Here is an 18,325-nt window from a genome sequence, read left to right on the forward strand (position 1 = left end):
TACATGCTATGGCATCTTTCTGAGAGATTTGGCCCTGCTCCAGATTGTAGCAGACTGCTCCTTGCTTCTCTCTTATCAGCGGGCCGGCCTTGGCTGCTAAAAGAGAAGAGAACGCCATTATCCTAATTGGAGAGAGGGTTTAAGATGAAGACGCTGTGTGGTGTTTAAATCCTGGATAAGTCATCGTTTGTGCCCAGGCTGCTGTCATAGAGGGTTGAGAGAGGCCAGTGAAGCCAGGACATTTGGCACCCTACCCCCTAGACATCTTGAGGCTGTCACATTTCAATACTTCCCCTTGTGAGAAGCTCCTGCAAACTGGGTCCGAGGTGTCCACGAAAGACTGATGTTGTAAGTGGATTTTACCTCAGTGGAGAGGAAAACTTCACTATTAGTATCCATCCAAGGAGCTTTCACCCACGGTGCCATCTTCTGGTGGTCTTAACTATCTTATTTGCGTGTTAAATGTTATGTTATTTTAAGAATCGTATAATCCTTGGCCTGAGGAAAGTATGGGTCAGAACAAATGCTTGAGAGACTTTGACGAGCCCCTATCATCCCCTAAACCAAAACTATCAAGGTTGGTGCCACACCGGAATAGAAGAGGGAGTGACAATGCTGAGCATTGCCTTGCGGTGGAAACCCAAAATTGCTTCCTACCTCTAATTGATTTAGAAGCCACTCCAACTCTGACGACTCAAAATTTTTCAAAAGTAAAGCCTGTAAAGGAGAATACGAAAGAAAAACTCTCAACACAGGATGATGGTTTAACATCTGATATGGGGGAGTTCCCCAGTTGTGAGCAGTTACACTTAGTAATTAAGACCCTTCACTGTATCTTTAAAAGGCTGGATGAGGTATCTTCACAATTATCCAATATCCTGCTGAAAGTCAAAAAACTTGAATCAACAACACAATCTTCAGTTTGTGAGGTCAAAAACTTATTGCCTCACCCCAATTCAGATAAAAGAAAGGAGACTAAAATTAAATATATCTTAAATTCCCAATTGAATAATCAGATATTAACTCTGCAACCCAAGAAAAGTTGCCTTTATGTCAGGTCGGAAATAGGAAGATGGTCATCGCTAGAAGGGGCTAAAGACTGTTTAAGCAAACTTTTAAAAATTAAGAAACACCAGATTGACCTATATGCGGTGATGCCCCTGTTCCGACAGACCAACTTCTTGAAGGTGATACTTGCGTTCCACTCTGAAAAGATACCATCTATTATTGTTAGGCGGAAAACGCTTTTGTCCATGGCTGATATCGTAGCAACGAGGGTTTTTGCAGATAGCAAGATCAAACCCCTTCTAAATAGGTGCCCTGGCGGTGAGGACATTAGGACAAGAGACTCTGCCTTACTTCAAAATACTGTCAGGCCCCACTGCGATGATTCTGCAGCGTGCCATTCTCGACCAATCTCGATACCCTCTCAAACAGCCATATATGAGGACGGAAACCTGCAGACTGCCCTTGATGAAAGGGAACTTATTGATTCGTTCAGAGCCCTCCCTCCGAAAGAACAGACGGTGATGATGCAAAGATATGACACGCTTAAATCTCAGCTTTTGCAAGTCCAACACAGAGGGGAAGATACTAACGATGCTTCAAACAACCCCACTTGGGTTCACCGGACAGAAGTGGTCGACCTTCTTCAGCTCAGCCCCACTTTGAAAACAAAAACCATCCTGCAAGACTCAAATCTTCAAGTTGTTTCTGCCCCCAGTGCTATTCCACGAGACGACCAGGCTCTGCCATCCTCACTTAACCTTCATCTACATCCATCGACCAACACACCTAAGGACGAAACTCTGATTTCCCTGCCTGACTTAAATCCCTCTTTAACTCACTCATCTATGCCAGAGCTAGAATCTTCTCCAGTTTCGACCAGAAATAGAAGTAGTCCACAAGTGATGCCCCCGAGAGAGTCTTCCACAATTACCGCCCCCGTGATGTCCCCTCAACTACCTTCTTTAAAGGAAAATGTGAATGTTACACTTCGGGACCCGTTGTCGGAAACGATTGAAGACCCGATGGGACGCATCAATAAAATCATCCTAATGCCTGATGATAAATCTGCTAGAGGGTTTCCTCCGACGGACTTAATTTCTCCCTCTCTGGGTATTTCTCTGTCAAGTTGTACAAAGAATTTCGAAATGAAGAGACTTCCTGTTCAGGGATCTACTTCTAGTAGATCAACCTCGGTGTTCCAACAGTCGAACCAAATTGTTAAAAAATTTAATTTGGAGGGCTCCTCACAGTTACCATCTTCCCAATGTAAAATAACTGATTTTTTTGTTACATCTTCTGTCTCTTCCAGAGAGTCTGCCCCTCCTTCGCTTTGACTGTTAAAAGAACAACACAGAAGTCCCCAGCTAGCAGTCCTAAGTTGGAATATTGCTGGCTGGAAAAGGAAAAGATTAGATCCCGAATTTCTGTCCTATATAAACTCTTTTCAGATAATCCTTTTGCAAGAAACATGGGAAGAAGATAAAATAGATATAAATGGCTTTGAACTGATATCACTTCAAGCTAGTCCCTCCCAAAAAGGTAGCCGGTCCAGATGTGGTCTTGCAATCGCCATATCGCTTAAAATGAGCGCTAAACTCTCGCTAGTTCAGACTTTTCCTCCTTTTGCCTTTACAGGTCTGATTTCAAGCGAAAAATTCTCCCTATTAATCACCAATGTTTATCTTCCTCCAGGTGGTCTTATATCGGACCTCCATTATAGATGGGATTCTCTGGAAGATCATTTATTGGCATGCTATGTTATGTACCCTAATATTCCATCGATAATGGGTGGTGACTTTAATGCACGTACAGCCGCCAATTGGGATGGGATAATCAAGGCCAAGTGGTGGGTACCTCCCCCCTACCCAAAATCTGATTTAATCTCTTTTACATCAAGAAGATCTAAGGACATCAGAGTGAATGAGGCGGGAGTCCTTCTTTATCAATTGGCCATTCGTATGAATTTGAACATTTTGAATGGCAATTGCCCTCCGGACGTGCCAGGAGAATTCACTCATTTGGGCACAACATCAAATAGTGTCCTAGACTACCTTCTAGTTTCAGAAGACCTATTCTCAAACTTCTTTTATTTTAAGGTAGACAATGTACAATCCAGTGACCACCTACCTCTAGCGGCCAAGCTAACGCTTGACTGGCACCCGGTTAGCGGTTCACACCCAATTCATGTAGGTTTAAATGCCGCAGCTCAAGTAAGAAGCATTAAATGGTCTATGAAACAGGCCCCAAAATACGCAGAATTCTTCCAGAGGAATATCTCCGAACCCCTTATTGTCTCAGTGGCGGAGTTGTCTGAACCAAATAGGATATTGGAGTGGTTCTCCCACCTCTCTGTAGATTTAACTAGCTTCTTTATGATGCCGACTCACCTGGTTAACCGAGATCAACCCAGGTTCGGTGCACCTTGGTTTGATTCCAAATGTAAGCAAGCTAGACTCTCTCTCTGTTGTATCTACAACAGATATAAATCTTCTGGAGCTGAAACTCTTCCCCCAGAGTACTTGCAGGCCAAAATTGCTTACAAACAGGCACAGAAGTCAGCCAAGCATGAATGGCACCTAAGACGTTGGCAAGCGCTGATTGCTGCCTCTAAGCTTTGCAGCTCTCGTGGTTTTTGGAATTTAATCAACAAAAGATCGAGGAAATACCCATTGACGGTTATACCAGCCCCGACATGGGAACAATTTCTAAGAAAATATTTCTCCCAGACAGTTATCTCTAACATTCATTCTGATACTCTTTCATGTCACTTGCCCATATGGCCAGATACTGACCCGGAGGAAATAGTAGATTTAATTGCTAAACTGAAAACTGATAAAGCCCCAGGGCCCGATCTGATCCCGGCGGAAGCTATTAAACAACACCCAGCATGGTGGGCCAAAATTCTTGCAAAAATCTTTGATGCAATTAATGCCACGGGCCAGATACCTAGATCATGGAAGGAGTCCATCATAATTCCTATATATAAAAAAGGACCACCAGAGGACCCAGGAAACTATCGTAATATCAGTTTATTATCAATCATCGGAAAAATCTATACTCGCTTCCTGCTAACCAGACTAACCCAATGGGCCGAAGATTCCAATCTGATAGGCCATGGACAGGCCGGGTTTAGACCAAATCGTGCTTCTATTGACCATGCACTAATTTTATATCATTTGGCGCGGAAGTATTCTTCCCCCACTCATGGTCTTCTATGTGCCGCTTTTATAGATTTGACGGCGGCTTTTGACAGTATCTCTAGAGAGCTGCTATGGGGAAAATTGGCAAAGTGGGGCATAGATAAAAGGCTGTTGTGGCTTATGATCAAATTACATGAAGGGACGGCCGCTAGGGTGAGGTTAACACCTGAGGGCGACCTCACAAACTCTGTACCAATAAATAAGGGGGTACGACAAGGGTTCATCCTTGCCCCCTATCTCTTTAACCTCTATATTAGTGACATGAGAACTCCCCTAGTTGAGGCCCAAACCACCATTCAGGCACCCAGGCTTGCAGACTATCGCTGCCCCTTACTATTGTACGCTGACGATGAGGTGATCCTCTCATATTCAAGAATCGGTTTGAGGAGGGCCTTTAAGATCTTCGCGTTATATTGCCAAACAAATTTACTTACTATTAACCATTCCAAATCTAAAGTCCTAATTTTTTCCAGGAGTCGTAAATTGTATAGGTGGGAACTCGAGGGGAAGCCAATTGAACAAGTCTACAAATTTCAATATCTAGGAATTTACTTCCAGCATAATATGGGATGGAAAGCGCATATCACATACTTACAAAATAAAGGCAAAGCCCTTATCTGCGCTCTATTACGCTTTTTCTTTACAGAGGGGGCTATGCATGTTCCATCTGCCTTAAAAGTTTATAGTGCAAAAGTGGTTGCAACTATGGCCTATGCGGTCCCTTTATGGGGCGCTTTTGTGAACCTCATGCCTCTGGTGACATTGCAAAATCTTTTTCTCAGACGCCTTTTGAAACTACCCTCCTGTGTAAGCAACTCTGCTATTCGCTTAGAACTTAAGACCCCCTCCTTAGAGATCCTGATGTGGAGACATGCCTTTAATTACTGGCTGTCCCTTTGGCATAAATTGCCCAATTACCATCTTATTCAGTGCCTTTGGAGAGATGAATTTACCAGCCCATGGGCAACAAAAATCCATTCCAAACTGTTGACTTATGGAATCTCTCCTTCCGATATACTAAATTTAGATCTAATTACAGCAAAAAAGGTCATCAAACAAAGATTGGAGGAGGTTGATTTGCAACAAAATCTTACTACAGGTGGAGGTACATGTTCCCCGATAAACCAGGGCATTACATTTATGTCCCAGATACCTCGATATCTGTCTACCTTATCGGTTGCGTCGCATAGATTCGCTTTTGTTAGAGCCAGATTTAATGTGTTCCCCTCAAATGTGCTGAGCAATAGATTTTCTAACGGTAAAACCTCTGTTTTATGCGCATGTGACAACAAATCAATAGAATCCCTTTATCATATCTTGTTTAATTGTCCTTTATATATTGTTCCCCGATCAAGGATTCTGAGTGCAATCATTTTGGAAACTGTTGCTAAACCACCTGAATTACATCTAGCCTATCTACTCCAGGACATTGACTCTTATAGAACATTACAGGTTGCCAGGTTCCTGAATTCAGTTCTTTCATATAAAAGACTTCATGGAATGCTGCATGACTATTAAAAATCTAGTAAATTCTATCCACCATCTTTATATTCAAGGCCACAATATGGTACATCTAGAGATTGTATGTAATGTGAAGGAGATTATGCGTTGAAATATTTTAGTTGATATTTTAGAATGTAAAATGCTATTTTATTTATTGATTGGTTTTACCTTGTGGGCTTATAGCCGAATAAAGTATTATCTATCTATCTATCTATCTATCTATCTATCTATCTAGTGTAGGTCTGTTTTGCATTATCTTTTATTTCTTATAAGATTCTGAGTTTGTGGGGATATGCACCAGATATGGAATTATTTGGATGTTTCTTTTTGTTCTGTTCTGAAGAAAGTTCTGAATAAATTTTATTAGATCATTTTGTAGAAAGTTCTGCAAGTAAAGTTTTAAATAATATATAATGGGTCTGGAAAATGTTTCTTTCGAAAAGGTTTTATGCATCCAATCGCTTCAAGCTGCACAATATAATATCTGCTATGCACCTTACACGGTTCTTTTAGGAATTGGGCCAAATGGTTTATTTTCCCAACATAATTCTCTTTGTAGAGCTGAATGAATGAAGAGCACTAATCCAAGTCCCTTTACATTATTCTGTGCAGGTGCTGCCCCTTTCTGTGTGCAATGAGAACTGCCATCCTGGCTACAGCAGGAAAAAGAAGGAAGGAGAGAAATTTTGCTGTTATGACTGTGCTCCATGTCCAGAAGGAATGATATCTGGCCAGAAGGGTAGGAGACAATTGTGTACTGTGATATCATTCATCTTCTGTAACATATCGTATTTGCTTTGAGAATGCACATCCCTTGAACATACAACCCAAACACAAGAACACTCTTCCTTGTGCTATTTCCAGGAGCTGGTATTCAGATGCATACTGCCTCATTGATACCCCTATTCTGTATTTATTTGTCCAATCCTCTTTTAAAGCCATCCAAGTTGATGACCAGGTGCTCTTGGAGGAAACTGATTTTCTACATTGATTTCAATTTATATCAAAAATATCAAAAACCATAATCAACAGCAAACTCTTGCACTAAATTAGATTATTAGAATTATGCAGCTCAACCTATAGAAATATTTGAACAGCTCTTTGTTGTTTTCAGATATGGATGCCTGTGTCAAATGTCCAGAAGACCAATATCCAAACAAGGACCAAACTAGATGCATTGCTAAGGTTCTAAGTTACCTCTCTTACAAGGAAGATTTAGGGATCATCTTAGCTACCTTGACTATTGCTTTCTCATTGATCACAGTTTTTGTCCTTGGGATTTTTATCAAGCACAGGGAGACTCCAATCGTTAAAGCCAACAACCGGACACTCACCTACATCCTCCTCATCTCCCTCCTCCTTTGCTTCCTCAGCTCCATACTCTTCATTGGAAAGCCTGGGAAAGCGATCTGCCTCCTCCGACAGTGTTTGGTGCCATATTCTCTGTGGCTCTTTCCAGCATTTTAGCAAAAACCATCATGGTGGTGATGGCATTTATGGCAACCAAGCCAGGTTCTACAATAAGAAAATGGGTGGGGAGAAGATTGACAAATTCCATCATCCTTTCCTGTTCCTTTCTTCAAGTTGACATATGTACTCTTTGGCTAAGTACTTTCCCTCCATTCCCAGACACAGACATGCACTCAGTGAATGAGGAGATTATACTGGAATGTAATGAAGGTTCCACTACCATGTTTTATTTGGTCTTGGGCTATATGGGTTTCCTAGCCATTATCAGCCTCGTGGTGGCTTTCCTTGCCAGGAAATTACCTGACAGTTTCAATGAAGCCAAATTTATCACTTTCAGCATGTTGGTGTTTTGTAGTGTTTGGTTATCCTTTGTTCCAACCTACCTGAGCACCAAAGGAAAATACATGGTGGCTGTGGAGATCTTCTCCATCTTGTCCTCCAGTTTTGGGTTACTGGCCTGCATTTTTTCCCCTAAGTGCTACATCATTCTTCTGCGACCTGAGCTGAACAACAGGGAGCAATTAGTAAGGAAAATAAAATGAAGGCATATGTCCACCTCTTCATTCTGAAGATGTCATGTATATCATATTCTCACACTCTGGCCTGCTGGGTTGCATTTCCCCCTCTAAATGCTGCATCGTTGTGCTGGGGCCCAGTTGAACAACTGAGAATAAATAATATATCCTAGAGAAAATAAACTATATGAATAAACATTGCCATGAAATTTATCCTGTCCGTTTCTTCATTCTGCATATATATAGGGCTTTTGTTCAGCCAGAACTCACCGAAACTGAGTTCCAGCATCTCTTTGGTGAGTTCTGGCACCTCTGTAGTATTGCAGTGCCAGTCACAAGCATGATGCTCAGGGCTGCGGGATGGAGGAGGAGGGTAGCATGGCGGTCAGGGCTGTGTGGCAGAGTCAGTGGGCAGCACAGCAATTGGGGCGGCAGCGCGGAGGTGGAAGGCAATCGGGTGAAGAAGATAAGTTTTCCCCTTCAAAAAGAGCTCAACAACTTGGGTTGGTTGATCCTCCTAAAAAAAATTCAACAAGTTCCAGCACCTTTTTTTCCTAGAAACAATGCCCTGCATATATGTATATTATATATACAGTGGGGGGGGGGATATTTGATCCCCTGCTAAATTTGCCCATTTGCCCCCGATGAAGAAATGACCAGTACATAATTTTAATGGGAGGTTCATTGTAGCTGTGAGAGACAGTATGACGACAGGAAAAACCCCAGAAACCCATGTTGCCCTGCCATGTTCACCTCACCCCCAGAGCACTAATGGGGTTTATTTGTTTATTTTATTTACACCAGCATAAATCAGATCAGCCTTATTATTATTAATTATTATTATTATTATTATTAGCCTCAGCACCTGAGAACTGGTGTCATGGTCTGGGTTACAGGCAGTCAGAGTCCCGGCTTGGTACGTTGGGACCTGGGTAGAATCATAGAATCATAGAGTTGGAAGAGACCACAAGGGCCATCAAGTCCAACCCCCTGCCAAGCAGGAAACACCATCAGAGCACTCCTGACATATGGTTGTCAAGCCTCTGCTTAAAGACCTCCAAAGAAGGATACTCCACCACACTCCTTGGCAGCAAATTCCACTGTCGAACAGCTCTTACTGTCAGGGTAGAGGTCGGGAAGCAGGAATCAGCAGTTCAGGGTCAGCAGTCCAGGGGTCAGGAAACCAAGAGTCTGAGGATCAGGAAACCAGAAGTCAGGGAGCTGAAGCACAGCTAGGTGGGTAGCGTGTTGCTGTGGCAAAGAGCCAGAGGGAAATGCTGGTCTTATATACCCCTCTCAGCCCTTGCCACCAGGTGCTACAAGTCTTCTGTCAAGCCTCACCTGTGCGGCAAACTCAGGAAGGCCCCAATCCTGTGAGGCCCTACCGGTCACAGGGCCCGGCTCCTGCACACACTCCTTACAACTGGTAAGTGGCCAATATATATCCTATTTCTAAAAGGGTTTCTGTTTGGTCATTATTTTTAGTTCTTTCAATGTGTGTGTGCATGCAAGCACATGTGTGAACACTTGCAAATGTCAATGTGGTAACAGAAAGTGTGAATCATAGGACTTTCAGAAAAATTGACCAAGGAAGCTCAGGCTTTAGCTGGAAAGAGAGATGAGGATGATTTCAAAGAGGCATTGTATCTTTTTATTGCATATTGAAGGGCACATCACTCAACAGTGGCAACCACCGAATTCACACTTGTTGTTGTTGTTGTTTAGTTGTTTAGTCGTGTCCAACTCTTCGTGACCCCATGGACCAGAGCACGCCAGGCACTTCTGTCTTCCACTGCCTCCCATAGTTTGGTCAAACTCATGTTTGTAGCTTCGAGAACACTGTCCAACCATCTCGTCCTCTGTCGTCCCCTTCTCCTTGTGCCCTCCATCTTTCCCAACATCAGGGTCTTTTCCAGGGAGTCATCTCTTCTCATGAGGTGGCCAAAGTATTGGAGTCTCAGCTTCAGGATCTGTCCTTCCAGTGAGCACTCAGGGCTGCTTTCCTTAAGAATGGAGAGGTTTGATCTTCTTGCAGTCCATGGGACTCTCAAGAGTCTCCTCCAGCACCATAATTCAAAAGCATCAATTCTTCGGCAATCAGCCTTCTTTATGGTCCAGCTCTCACTTCCATACATCACTAGGATTCACACTTACAGCTCAGGAATAATGTTTCCCATTTTAACCATTATATATGGGGAGGGGAGAGGGATATCTGATGTGGGAGGGGATAAATTTATGTGTACTTTATCTCATTTATTTCTTTTTAACTATTAGATGTTCTTTGTTGTTCAGCTCAGGTCTCACCACAATGATGTAGCATTTAGGGGCAAAGATGCAGCCCAGTAACCCAGCACTGGAAGCCAGTATGGAGAAGATCTCCACCACCACCATGTCTTTTCCTCTTGTGCTCAGGTAAGTTGGAATGAAGGTCAGCCAAACACTGCAGAAGACCAACATGCTGAAGGTGATGAACTTGGCTTCATTAAAGCTGTCAGGTAACTTCCTGGCTACAAAAGCTACAGTGAAACAAACAATGGCCAGGAAGCCCATAAACCCCAAGACGCAGTAGAACATAGTGACCGACCCTTCATTACATAAGAGTACAATTTGATCCATCATTGTGTGTGTATCTCTATCTGGAAAGGGGGGAAACATTGCCAGCCAGAGAGAACAGATCCCCACTTGGATGTGGGAGCAGGACAGAATGATGGAATAAGCCGATCGTTTCCCCACCCATTTCCTCATCTTAGATCCTGGTTTCGTGGCCATGAAGGCTAAAAGCACAGATGCAGTTTTGGCCAGGATACTAGAGATGGACACACAGAAGATGATACCAAAAGCAGTTTGTCGGAGAAGGCAAGTCACCTTATTAGGTTTTCCAATGAACATCAAGGAGCAGAGGAAGCAGAAGAGGAGGGAGATGAGGAGAATGTAGGTGAGACTTCTGTTGTTGGCTTTGACTATGGCAGTGTCCCGGTGCTTAACGAAGATGCCGAGCACCACAGCTGTGAGAAGAGACAACAGTAGTGCAGAGGAAGTTGAAACAATGGCCAAAGTGTCACCAAATGCCAGGAAGTTTGGCATCTTAGGAATGCATTGATCCTGGCCTCTGTTTGGATATTGGTCTTCCGGACAACTGACACATGTTTCTTCATCTGAAAAAGAATGCATGATAATGTAAGAACCAGAATGATTCATGCTCAAGAAGCCTACCTTGTGTTTTTACTCATGGAGTGTTTCAAATTCTTCTGCCCAAAATGCATCAAGTAGAAATGTCATGAATCATATCTGGTTTGAAATATACCGTATTTTTCGCCCCATAGGGCGTACCAGCCCATAGGGCGCACCTAGTGTTTTTTGGGGGGGGGAATAAAGAAGAAGAAAATTATTTCCCCCCCAGGCACGGGGCTGGGTTGGGGGAAGCCCGAGCTTCCCCCAACCCCAGCCCCCAGAACATGCTGCTATCCGCAAGCCTAGGGAGCCCGGCGCGACGTCGCGCCGGTCTCCCCAGGGTTGCGGAGAGCTGCCCGAAGCCCGGGGTGCACCCCGCTGCGCACCCCAGGCTTCAGGATGCAGGCAGCTCTCAGCAAGCCATGGGAGCCCAGCAGGAACTCCCGCAGGCTCCCAAGGCTTGAGGATAGCTTCCTAAAGCCTGGAGAGCGAGAGGGGTCAGTGCGCACCGACCCCTCTCGCTCTCCAGGCTTCAGCGAAAGCCTGCATTTGCCCCATAGGACACACACACATTTCCCCTTCATTTTTGGAGGGGAAAAGGTGCGTCCTATAGGGCGAAAAATACGGTAGTTTTCTCCTAGTGTTCAACAAAGTTAGTCTTAAAATAAAAAGCACTGTTAAGTGAAATGATACAACCATTCTGGCAGTAGTTCAAAATTGTAGGAGTCAACAAAGAAAGGTGTATTGGGACTGTCACATTGAAGTCTCCCCAAACTGCCTCATTTTCAATAAAAAAATTCCCAACAGTCTGATTCATCTCCTGATGTTTTATTTCATGGCCATCTAGTCTGACTTTCATAGTTTTAATAAGATGTACAAAACACACTTTGCTTTCAAAGTATCTGAAAATTGTTTTTTTATTATCCTTAATAAAGAAAAATTTAAGTAGACATGGAAATGACTGAAGTATGTGCTGTATGCCCCAGACTCACATTATGGTTGGGAAGGAAGTGATTTTGCAATCAGTGTTTATTTAGGGACAAGAGGAAAGTCTGACTAAGGTCATTTTTGTTGCACAGAAAAAGAGATCACAGGACGCAAATAGAAATAACACCAGATTCAAAATGCATAGAACATAGACTAAATATGAATTGGAGATAAAAATCAAAAACGTGTTGATAATTAATATAATTTCTAATAATATTTTAATTCAAAATGAGTCTTAATATTATGTTGAAATAGTAAGGCTTAAGACAAGCATTGGGAACAGTATGCCTGGGGTTTAAATGTGATTCCCCATCCCTTTCTTGACCTTGGGACTCTGTCCAGGCCATGCTCCTTGCCCCAGTCCTTTTGTGTGGCTGGAATGTGTTGTTGAACTGTGATGCTGCCTCTTTCTTGTGTAGTTGGCCAATTGACAGGTGCCTGGCATAGTTTGTGTGCAAAGCTAGGCATTTAATATGGCCTGAAATTAACACACGGTGCATAGATCATAACCATTTGACTACTGTCTCTGTCCCTACCCAACAGTAGCCTGTTTTCCTAGAAGGTTGAATTTGGGCTGAAGAAGTATCTCCTCCCAAGCCTTAAAATATTACAAGCCCACATTTTGATTTCAAGAAGCCATGTATTTCTTCTTGTTGTTTCCTTTTTTCCTTTTGGACCTAAATATTCTGGGTTGTTTTCAATATAGTGTTCAGAAGATCATTCCATCACTGCAAGCATGACTTCTTGTCCAACAGAATAATCTCCCTCTGCTCTCCCTGCACACTGTTCAAGGGGGATCCAGACCTCCAGATCAGTTTTTGGGGAGAGTTCAGGGGGCAGATGGGGACAGAAGAGGGGGAAGTTTCCTTGCACTTGTGGCAATCATTGCTTCCACTACCACAATGATTTAGTTGAATATGACTCTCCTCTTATATCCCATAGTATCCCTATACTTCCTTTTCTTGTCAATGTATTATGTCCTTCCTGTTCTTGTACACATAACAAGTTCCCATCTTTCCTCCAATGGGTATGGCAATCAGTTCATATTCCTATACTCCTACCTACATTGTGGTGCTCAAAATCTTTCCCAAAAACTCTCAGTGTATGCATGATGTTGCATGCCTAACTAACTGATTTCTTTGACAGAAAACTAAGAGACTTAGAGAGTGATTAAATTGGTAGGCCTTCCCTGTCATATCAATGTGAGGGCTATGAAGGGTAAAACTAGCCATGATCTCTGGTGCAGGGATGGTTGACTGGAAAAGATGGAGAAGGAAGACCAAACCTCCACTTCATTGTTCTGACAGGGACTGGTACTAGAAGGTGGGAGTTTCTTTTTACGTTCAGGTTAAACCGTTGTAGATGCCTCCAAAGATGTTTACAAAACAGCTGCTCATTGGAAACCCCAGAAATCTCTCAAGCTCTTCATTTTCGAGTATGACTTCAAACATCATCTTTAATCTTTGTTCCACAATTACAGCTACTCAAAGTTCCATTCATGCATTCAAGATCATGAGTCCAAGGCCTGTGCTATCAGAGATATCTGAGAACTTAATGTATCATTCACTGAGCTGTTGGTATGGTTATAACAGAATATCAATTAGATTGTTGTGTCTATGTAAAAGTGGGGATCCATGCATAATGCCATAATTTAAAAATGGCCACTATGTTAATGAGAATGAACTTGCAAAAGAATTGCCCACATTTTACTCCGATAAAATGCATCTCTTGATCTTTTACAACATAGCATATCCTACCCTTCTCATTTGAGATCATCCCATCAGGACAAGGAGCACAAGCATAGCAGCAAAAGCTCTTCCCCTCCTTCTTTTTCTTCCCATAACCAGGGCGGCAGATGTCATTACATACTGAAAGAGGTGGCACCTGCCCAAATATATAGGAACAGTTGAATTCATCTTTTTTCATATTGTATCAGAGACTCGACCAGCAAACAGGAGGGCAAGTGATACAGAATGCAAAAGCTGTAAGTACACAGGTATACAATAAGTAGTAGGAATATCTGCTCTGTTAAGTATCATACAAAGACAGATTCAAATTTGCATACTTAGCCTGATCAGTGAATCAAATAGTTTAACATTCAATCTTGCATCACTAACTAGAGATTTGCCTCAGGGATTTCACACAGTCCCAAAACAGTCAGTATTATGCATTATCTGAAAGCCAAGGACTCTCTTTGGTTAAAGATGTGCTGACTTAATGCCTCTAAATATTGCATTTTTCATCATAATGGTTTATTTATGTGTGTATAGGAAAAGGTAGTTCATAAAATGATGCCTTGCCTTCAGTGAAATACTCAACGTCCATATATCAATTTACCCTCTAATAAAACATTTTATCCTATTTGTATTACAGTGATACCTTGGTTTACAACCATAATCCGTTGTGGAGGTCCAGTTGTAAACCAAAACAGGTTGTAACCCAAGGCGTGCTTTCGCCAATGGGGCCTCCAAAAAAAATTGGTTGTAATCCAAAAGCATTTTGAACTGATTGGTTCAAAATTGGGAAAGGAGTACGACAAGGCTGTATATTGTCTCCTCACCTGAGTCAAGCCTCGGTGCCATTCAATTCTGTCCTCATCAATGGTGAGCACTTTGCCAGGAGGATCCAGCCTCCCAACTTGGACTCTGACATATGATTTATTTGGGAACGTGACCAAGTTTGTAATGTCAAATCCGGCTGCTAATTCTCCATGCTCATCCAGTGCAATTTCATCTCCAGCAGTGTTGTTGAATGAGATCTTGTGAAGGATTGAGTGGAGCTGGGTGGAAAGAGAACGAGGAGCTGAAGGTCATTTTCCTATATGGCTACAAGTCATTACAATTCATCATGGATAGTAATCTACTTGCAGAAGCAGCAAGGGAGTAACAAATCATGAAAGGGTATAAAATTCAACTGTGGTGGGTGTTGCAGAGTACTTGCAAAATGATACATAGTGTAGAAATAAGACTGGAAAATCATGGTTATATGGGATCAGTATTTGGAAGAAGACTTAAGAAAACTGAGAAAATAAAAGCTTGATAGAAATACCCTGTAGATCAGGAACCTGGTTGGTCACACCATGGATATTGGATCCAGGAAATTGTCCAGAACCTATATAATGACAGTTGACATTGGAGATGAGGAAACATTACCTGCCAGGGCTCCACATTCTGAGGAACCATTCTGTTGCTGGACTCCCTTGCACTGCGTTTCAGCCCAGCTGACTGCAAGATATGTAAGGCATGGGCCAAAGCATAGGCGGCGTTATAAATGCTGTAGCTGTGGCCAGTCATGCTCATTTCAAAATAAGGGGCAGGAAGGCTCTCTAACATCTCCTCTCCAGTACATCTGCCGTAGATGAATGAGTTGGATAATGAACAACTGAATGCTTGCTCCCAGAAATATTTGATAAATCCATCTTCATTTTCCCATGAAGGATTTACAAGCTGAAGAAACTTTTGGAAGTCTTCTATTTCCTTTGAATGAATTGTGAAGGAGATAGCGCCATGGAACATGTGCCTGTCCATATCAGTAATCGTCTGAATGGGGTATAATGTGAAATCTATTTGGGCTGTTGTAATCCACACTTTTGCTGTAGAGAGCCTCTTATTTTGCAGAAATAGTATTTGACTTATCTTGATTCCCCCTATAACTGCTCCCAACCATGTAATAGAGGCACTTTCTCCATATATAACAACTGCATTGGCGTTGCTCTGCATGAATACTGGCAAAGTACTTTGTTTGTGGTAGAGCATCTCCTGTATGCTGTCAGAGAGGCGCAGGTGCGTTTGAGCTCTTTCTGTGAATGCTGAACAGATTCCATTCTGCAAAAGCATTTCCTCCATGGTCTGTAGGAATTGGTCTCCACCTTCATTATCTATAGCATAGAGCCCAACCCATTTCCACTTGAAGTGCAGAAGTAACTGAATAATTCCTCGGTATTGCAGGGCTTCACTGGGTACCATGCGGTAAAAGGAAGGGAACTTGATTTGATTCTTCACTGCTGGCTCAAATGAGCCATATGAAATCTTAAAAAACAGTAAGAGTTGGAAGAGGAGATAATTATTTCCCCAGATTTCAAATCAGTGCAATTCTATACAGTCAGTGGCATTCTATACAGCAGTGGAACAGACTTCCACAAGAGGTGGTGGACTTTCCTTCCCTGGAGGGTTTAAAGCAGAGGTTGGGTGGCCATCTGTCATGGATGCTTCAGCAGAGATTCCTGTCTTGAAGGGGGTTGGACTGGATGACCCTTGGGGTCCCTTCAAACTCTAAGATTATATGATTCTATGCCCAATTTCCTTCTGTTTGGACAGGTTCCTCCACCTTTTACTCACACTAAGAAAACTACACAACTCTCTTAATGTAGACACTCCTGACACTCTTGACAATTTTGGTCAACATACACTCTAAATAGCAACACCCTAGAGGTCCCGGGCCCTAAAGAAGTCAGATTAGCATCAACCAGAGCCAGGGCTTTTTCAACACTGGCTCCAGCCTGGTAGAATGCTCTGTCTCATGAGACCAGGGCCCTGCAGGATCTGATTTCTTTCCGCAGGGCCTGTAAGACTCTGTAAGAGTTGTTCCGCCTGGCCTTTGGCTTGGAATCAACTTGATCCCCTCCCCCTATATCCTTTTTCCTTTCTCCTTCTGTGATGGAACTCCTATTTGGGGACTTCCCTGGCTTTTTTCTGGCCCATGTAGGACCAGTCTGGATAGTTGGCCTTGGTGAAGACTTGACGTTTTCATCCCCCAAAAAAGTTATTTATTTGAGTTCCTACTGAAATGAGGCTGCATTTTAATGTTGTGTTTTAATCTTGTTTTTAAGTTGTATTTCAATCAATTGTTTTTATACATGGTGTTAGTCGCCCTAAGGGAGGCTTGGCTGAGGAGGGCAGGGTATAAATAAAATTTATTATTCTTATTATTCTTATTCTTATTCTGAGATTTATATTGAAACCCGTTCCTTTCATTCTGAGCTAACTTCTTTTAAGGAGAAAATTCCTGTTGTTGGGGGGGGGGTTGGGGGGAGCATCAGCTTATAGACACTATGAGCCATCCTCTTTGAAGTCATTTACAAGTGGTTTGACTACAATCTGCTTTCCGGTAGACTTCAAAGGAATGAGTGTATGCGGAGGAAAGGCAAAGAGAAGGGGGGTTCTTCTGGCTTTGGGGTTCTAGGGTTCTTGAGATGGTGCTGCTGTAATTCCCCAAGGTGAACAGCCCCTCTCCTTCTATCACACCTCAAACAATTCTCCTCTCTACAAAAGAAACACAAATCATTTAAAACCTACACACCTCTCATGCACATCATTGGATAGTGATGAATGCAAATTTCAGTTCATTCTTCTTCTTCCCATCACATCGTTCTATCTTTAAAAAGGTAAAGGTAAAGGTAAAGGTACCCCTGCCCGTACGGGCCAGTCTTGACAGACTCTAGGGTTGTGCGCCCATCTCACTCAAGAGGCCGGGGGCCAGCGCTGTCCGGAGACACTTCCGGGTCACGTGGCCAGCGTGACAAGCTGCATCTGGCGAGCCAGAGCTGCACATGGAAACGCCGTTTACCTTCCCGCTAGTAAGTGGTCCCTATTTATCTACTTGCACCCAGGGGTGCTTTCGAACTGCTAGGTTGGCAGGCGCTGGGACCGTGCAACGGGAGCGCACCCTGCCGCGGGGATTCGAACCGCCGACCTTTCAATCGGCAAGCCCTAGGCGCTGAGGCTTTTACCCACAGCGCCACCCGCGTCCCCCAAAACCAGCGTCGACGAAGGTGGGATGCTCTATCTTTACACTTCATCAAATTACTGCTGGAAAGAGTAGAAGAGTGAATTATGGGGGAGGTGAGAGGAAAGTCTCTGAGCTCCAGTACTCAGATCCTACCTGTGGAATCTTGAAAAGACCCAAGATATCTGCCATGCAGGACGAAGTATCAGAACTAAGTCCTCCAATTACTCCTATTACATTTTCCTGGGTGCCACATTTGTAGTTAGGGACAAACTGGTGTGATTTAAAGAGCAGGTCCAAAGTGGTGCGGTAAGTCCTCCTTGAATCAGTATAGCTGTCGTAGATGTGGAACCCGAGGGTGACATTGGGCAAGATCCTGGGATTCTCATTGATCTCATCAACAGCAAACACCAGGGCAAGGATGTGTTGGTAGAACTTGGTCACCATGCTGCAGATAAAGGGACTTGCTGTTTCATGGTGGAATTAAGGCTTGTGCTTCAAAAGATTGTCTCATGGTCTTATAGCCACAACAACCTATATCTCAAAATCCCTTCTCCAGTTAATCCCTACAACAGCCCAGGGATGTAGGTTAGGCTGAGAGGCAGGCACTGGCCCAAGGTCACCCAGTGGAGATTCTAACCTTGGTCTCCCATGTCCCAGTCAGACACTCGCCACTACACCACACTGGCTCTCAGTGGTTTTAGACTTGTGCTTCCACCACAATTTCTGTGCAATGAGCTAGCCTAG

At 43.2% G+C, this 18,325-nt stretch overlaps 1 protein-coding gene across 1 annotated transcript; it reads right to left on the reverse strand.

The window, feature by feature from the left end:
- Nucleotides 1-4,825: 4,825 nt before the first annotated feature.
- LOC128404312 (vomeronasal type-2 receptor 26-like) lies at nt 4,826-18,025 on the reverse strand (the record flags this gene model as incomplete). Its single annotated transcript, XM_053369798.1, has 6 exons — nt 17,735-18,025; nt 15,007-15,882; nt 14,415-14,633; nt 13,612-13,738; nt 9,984-10,851; nt 4,826-4,856 (listed from the first exon to the last, which is right to left on the reverse strand). Coding segments are annotated over exons 1-6 (2,412 nt in total), but the record flags the coding sequence as incomplete, so codon positions are not given.
- Nucleotides 18,026-18,325: the final 300 nt, after the last annotated feature.

Source organism: Podarcis raffonei, chromosome 16 (genome assembly GCF_027172205.1).
Source record: "Podarcis raffonei isolate rPodRaf1 chromosome 16, rPodRaf1.pri, whole genome shotgun sequence".
Lineage (NCBI taxonomy): Eukaryota > Metazoa > Chordata > Lepidosauria > Squamata > Lacertidae > Podarcis > Podarcis raffonei.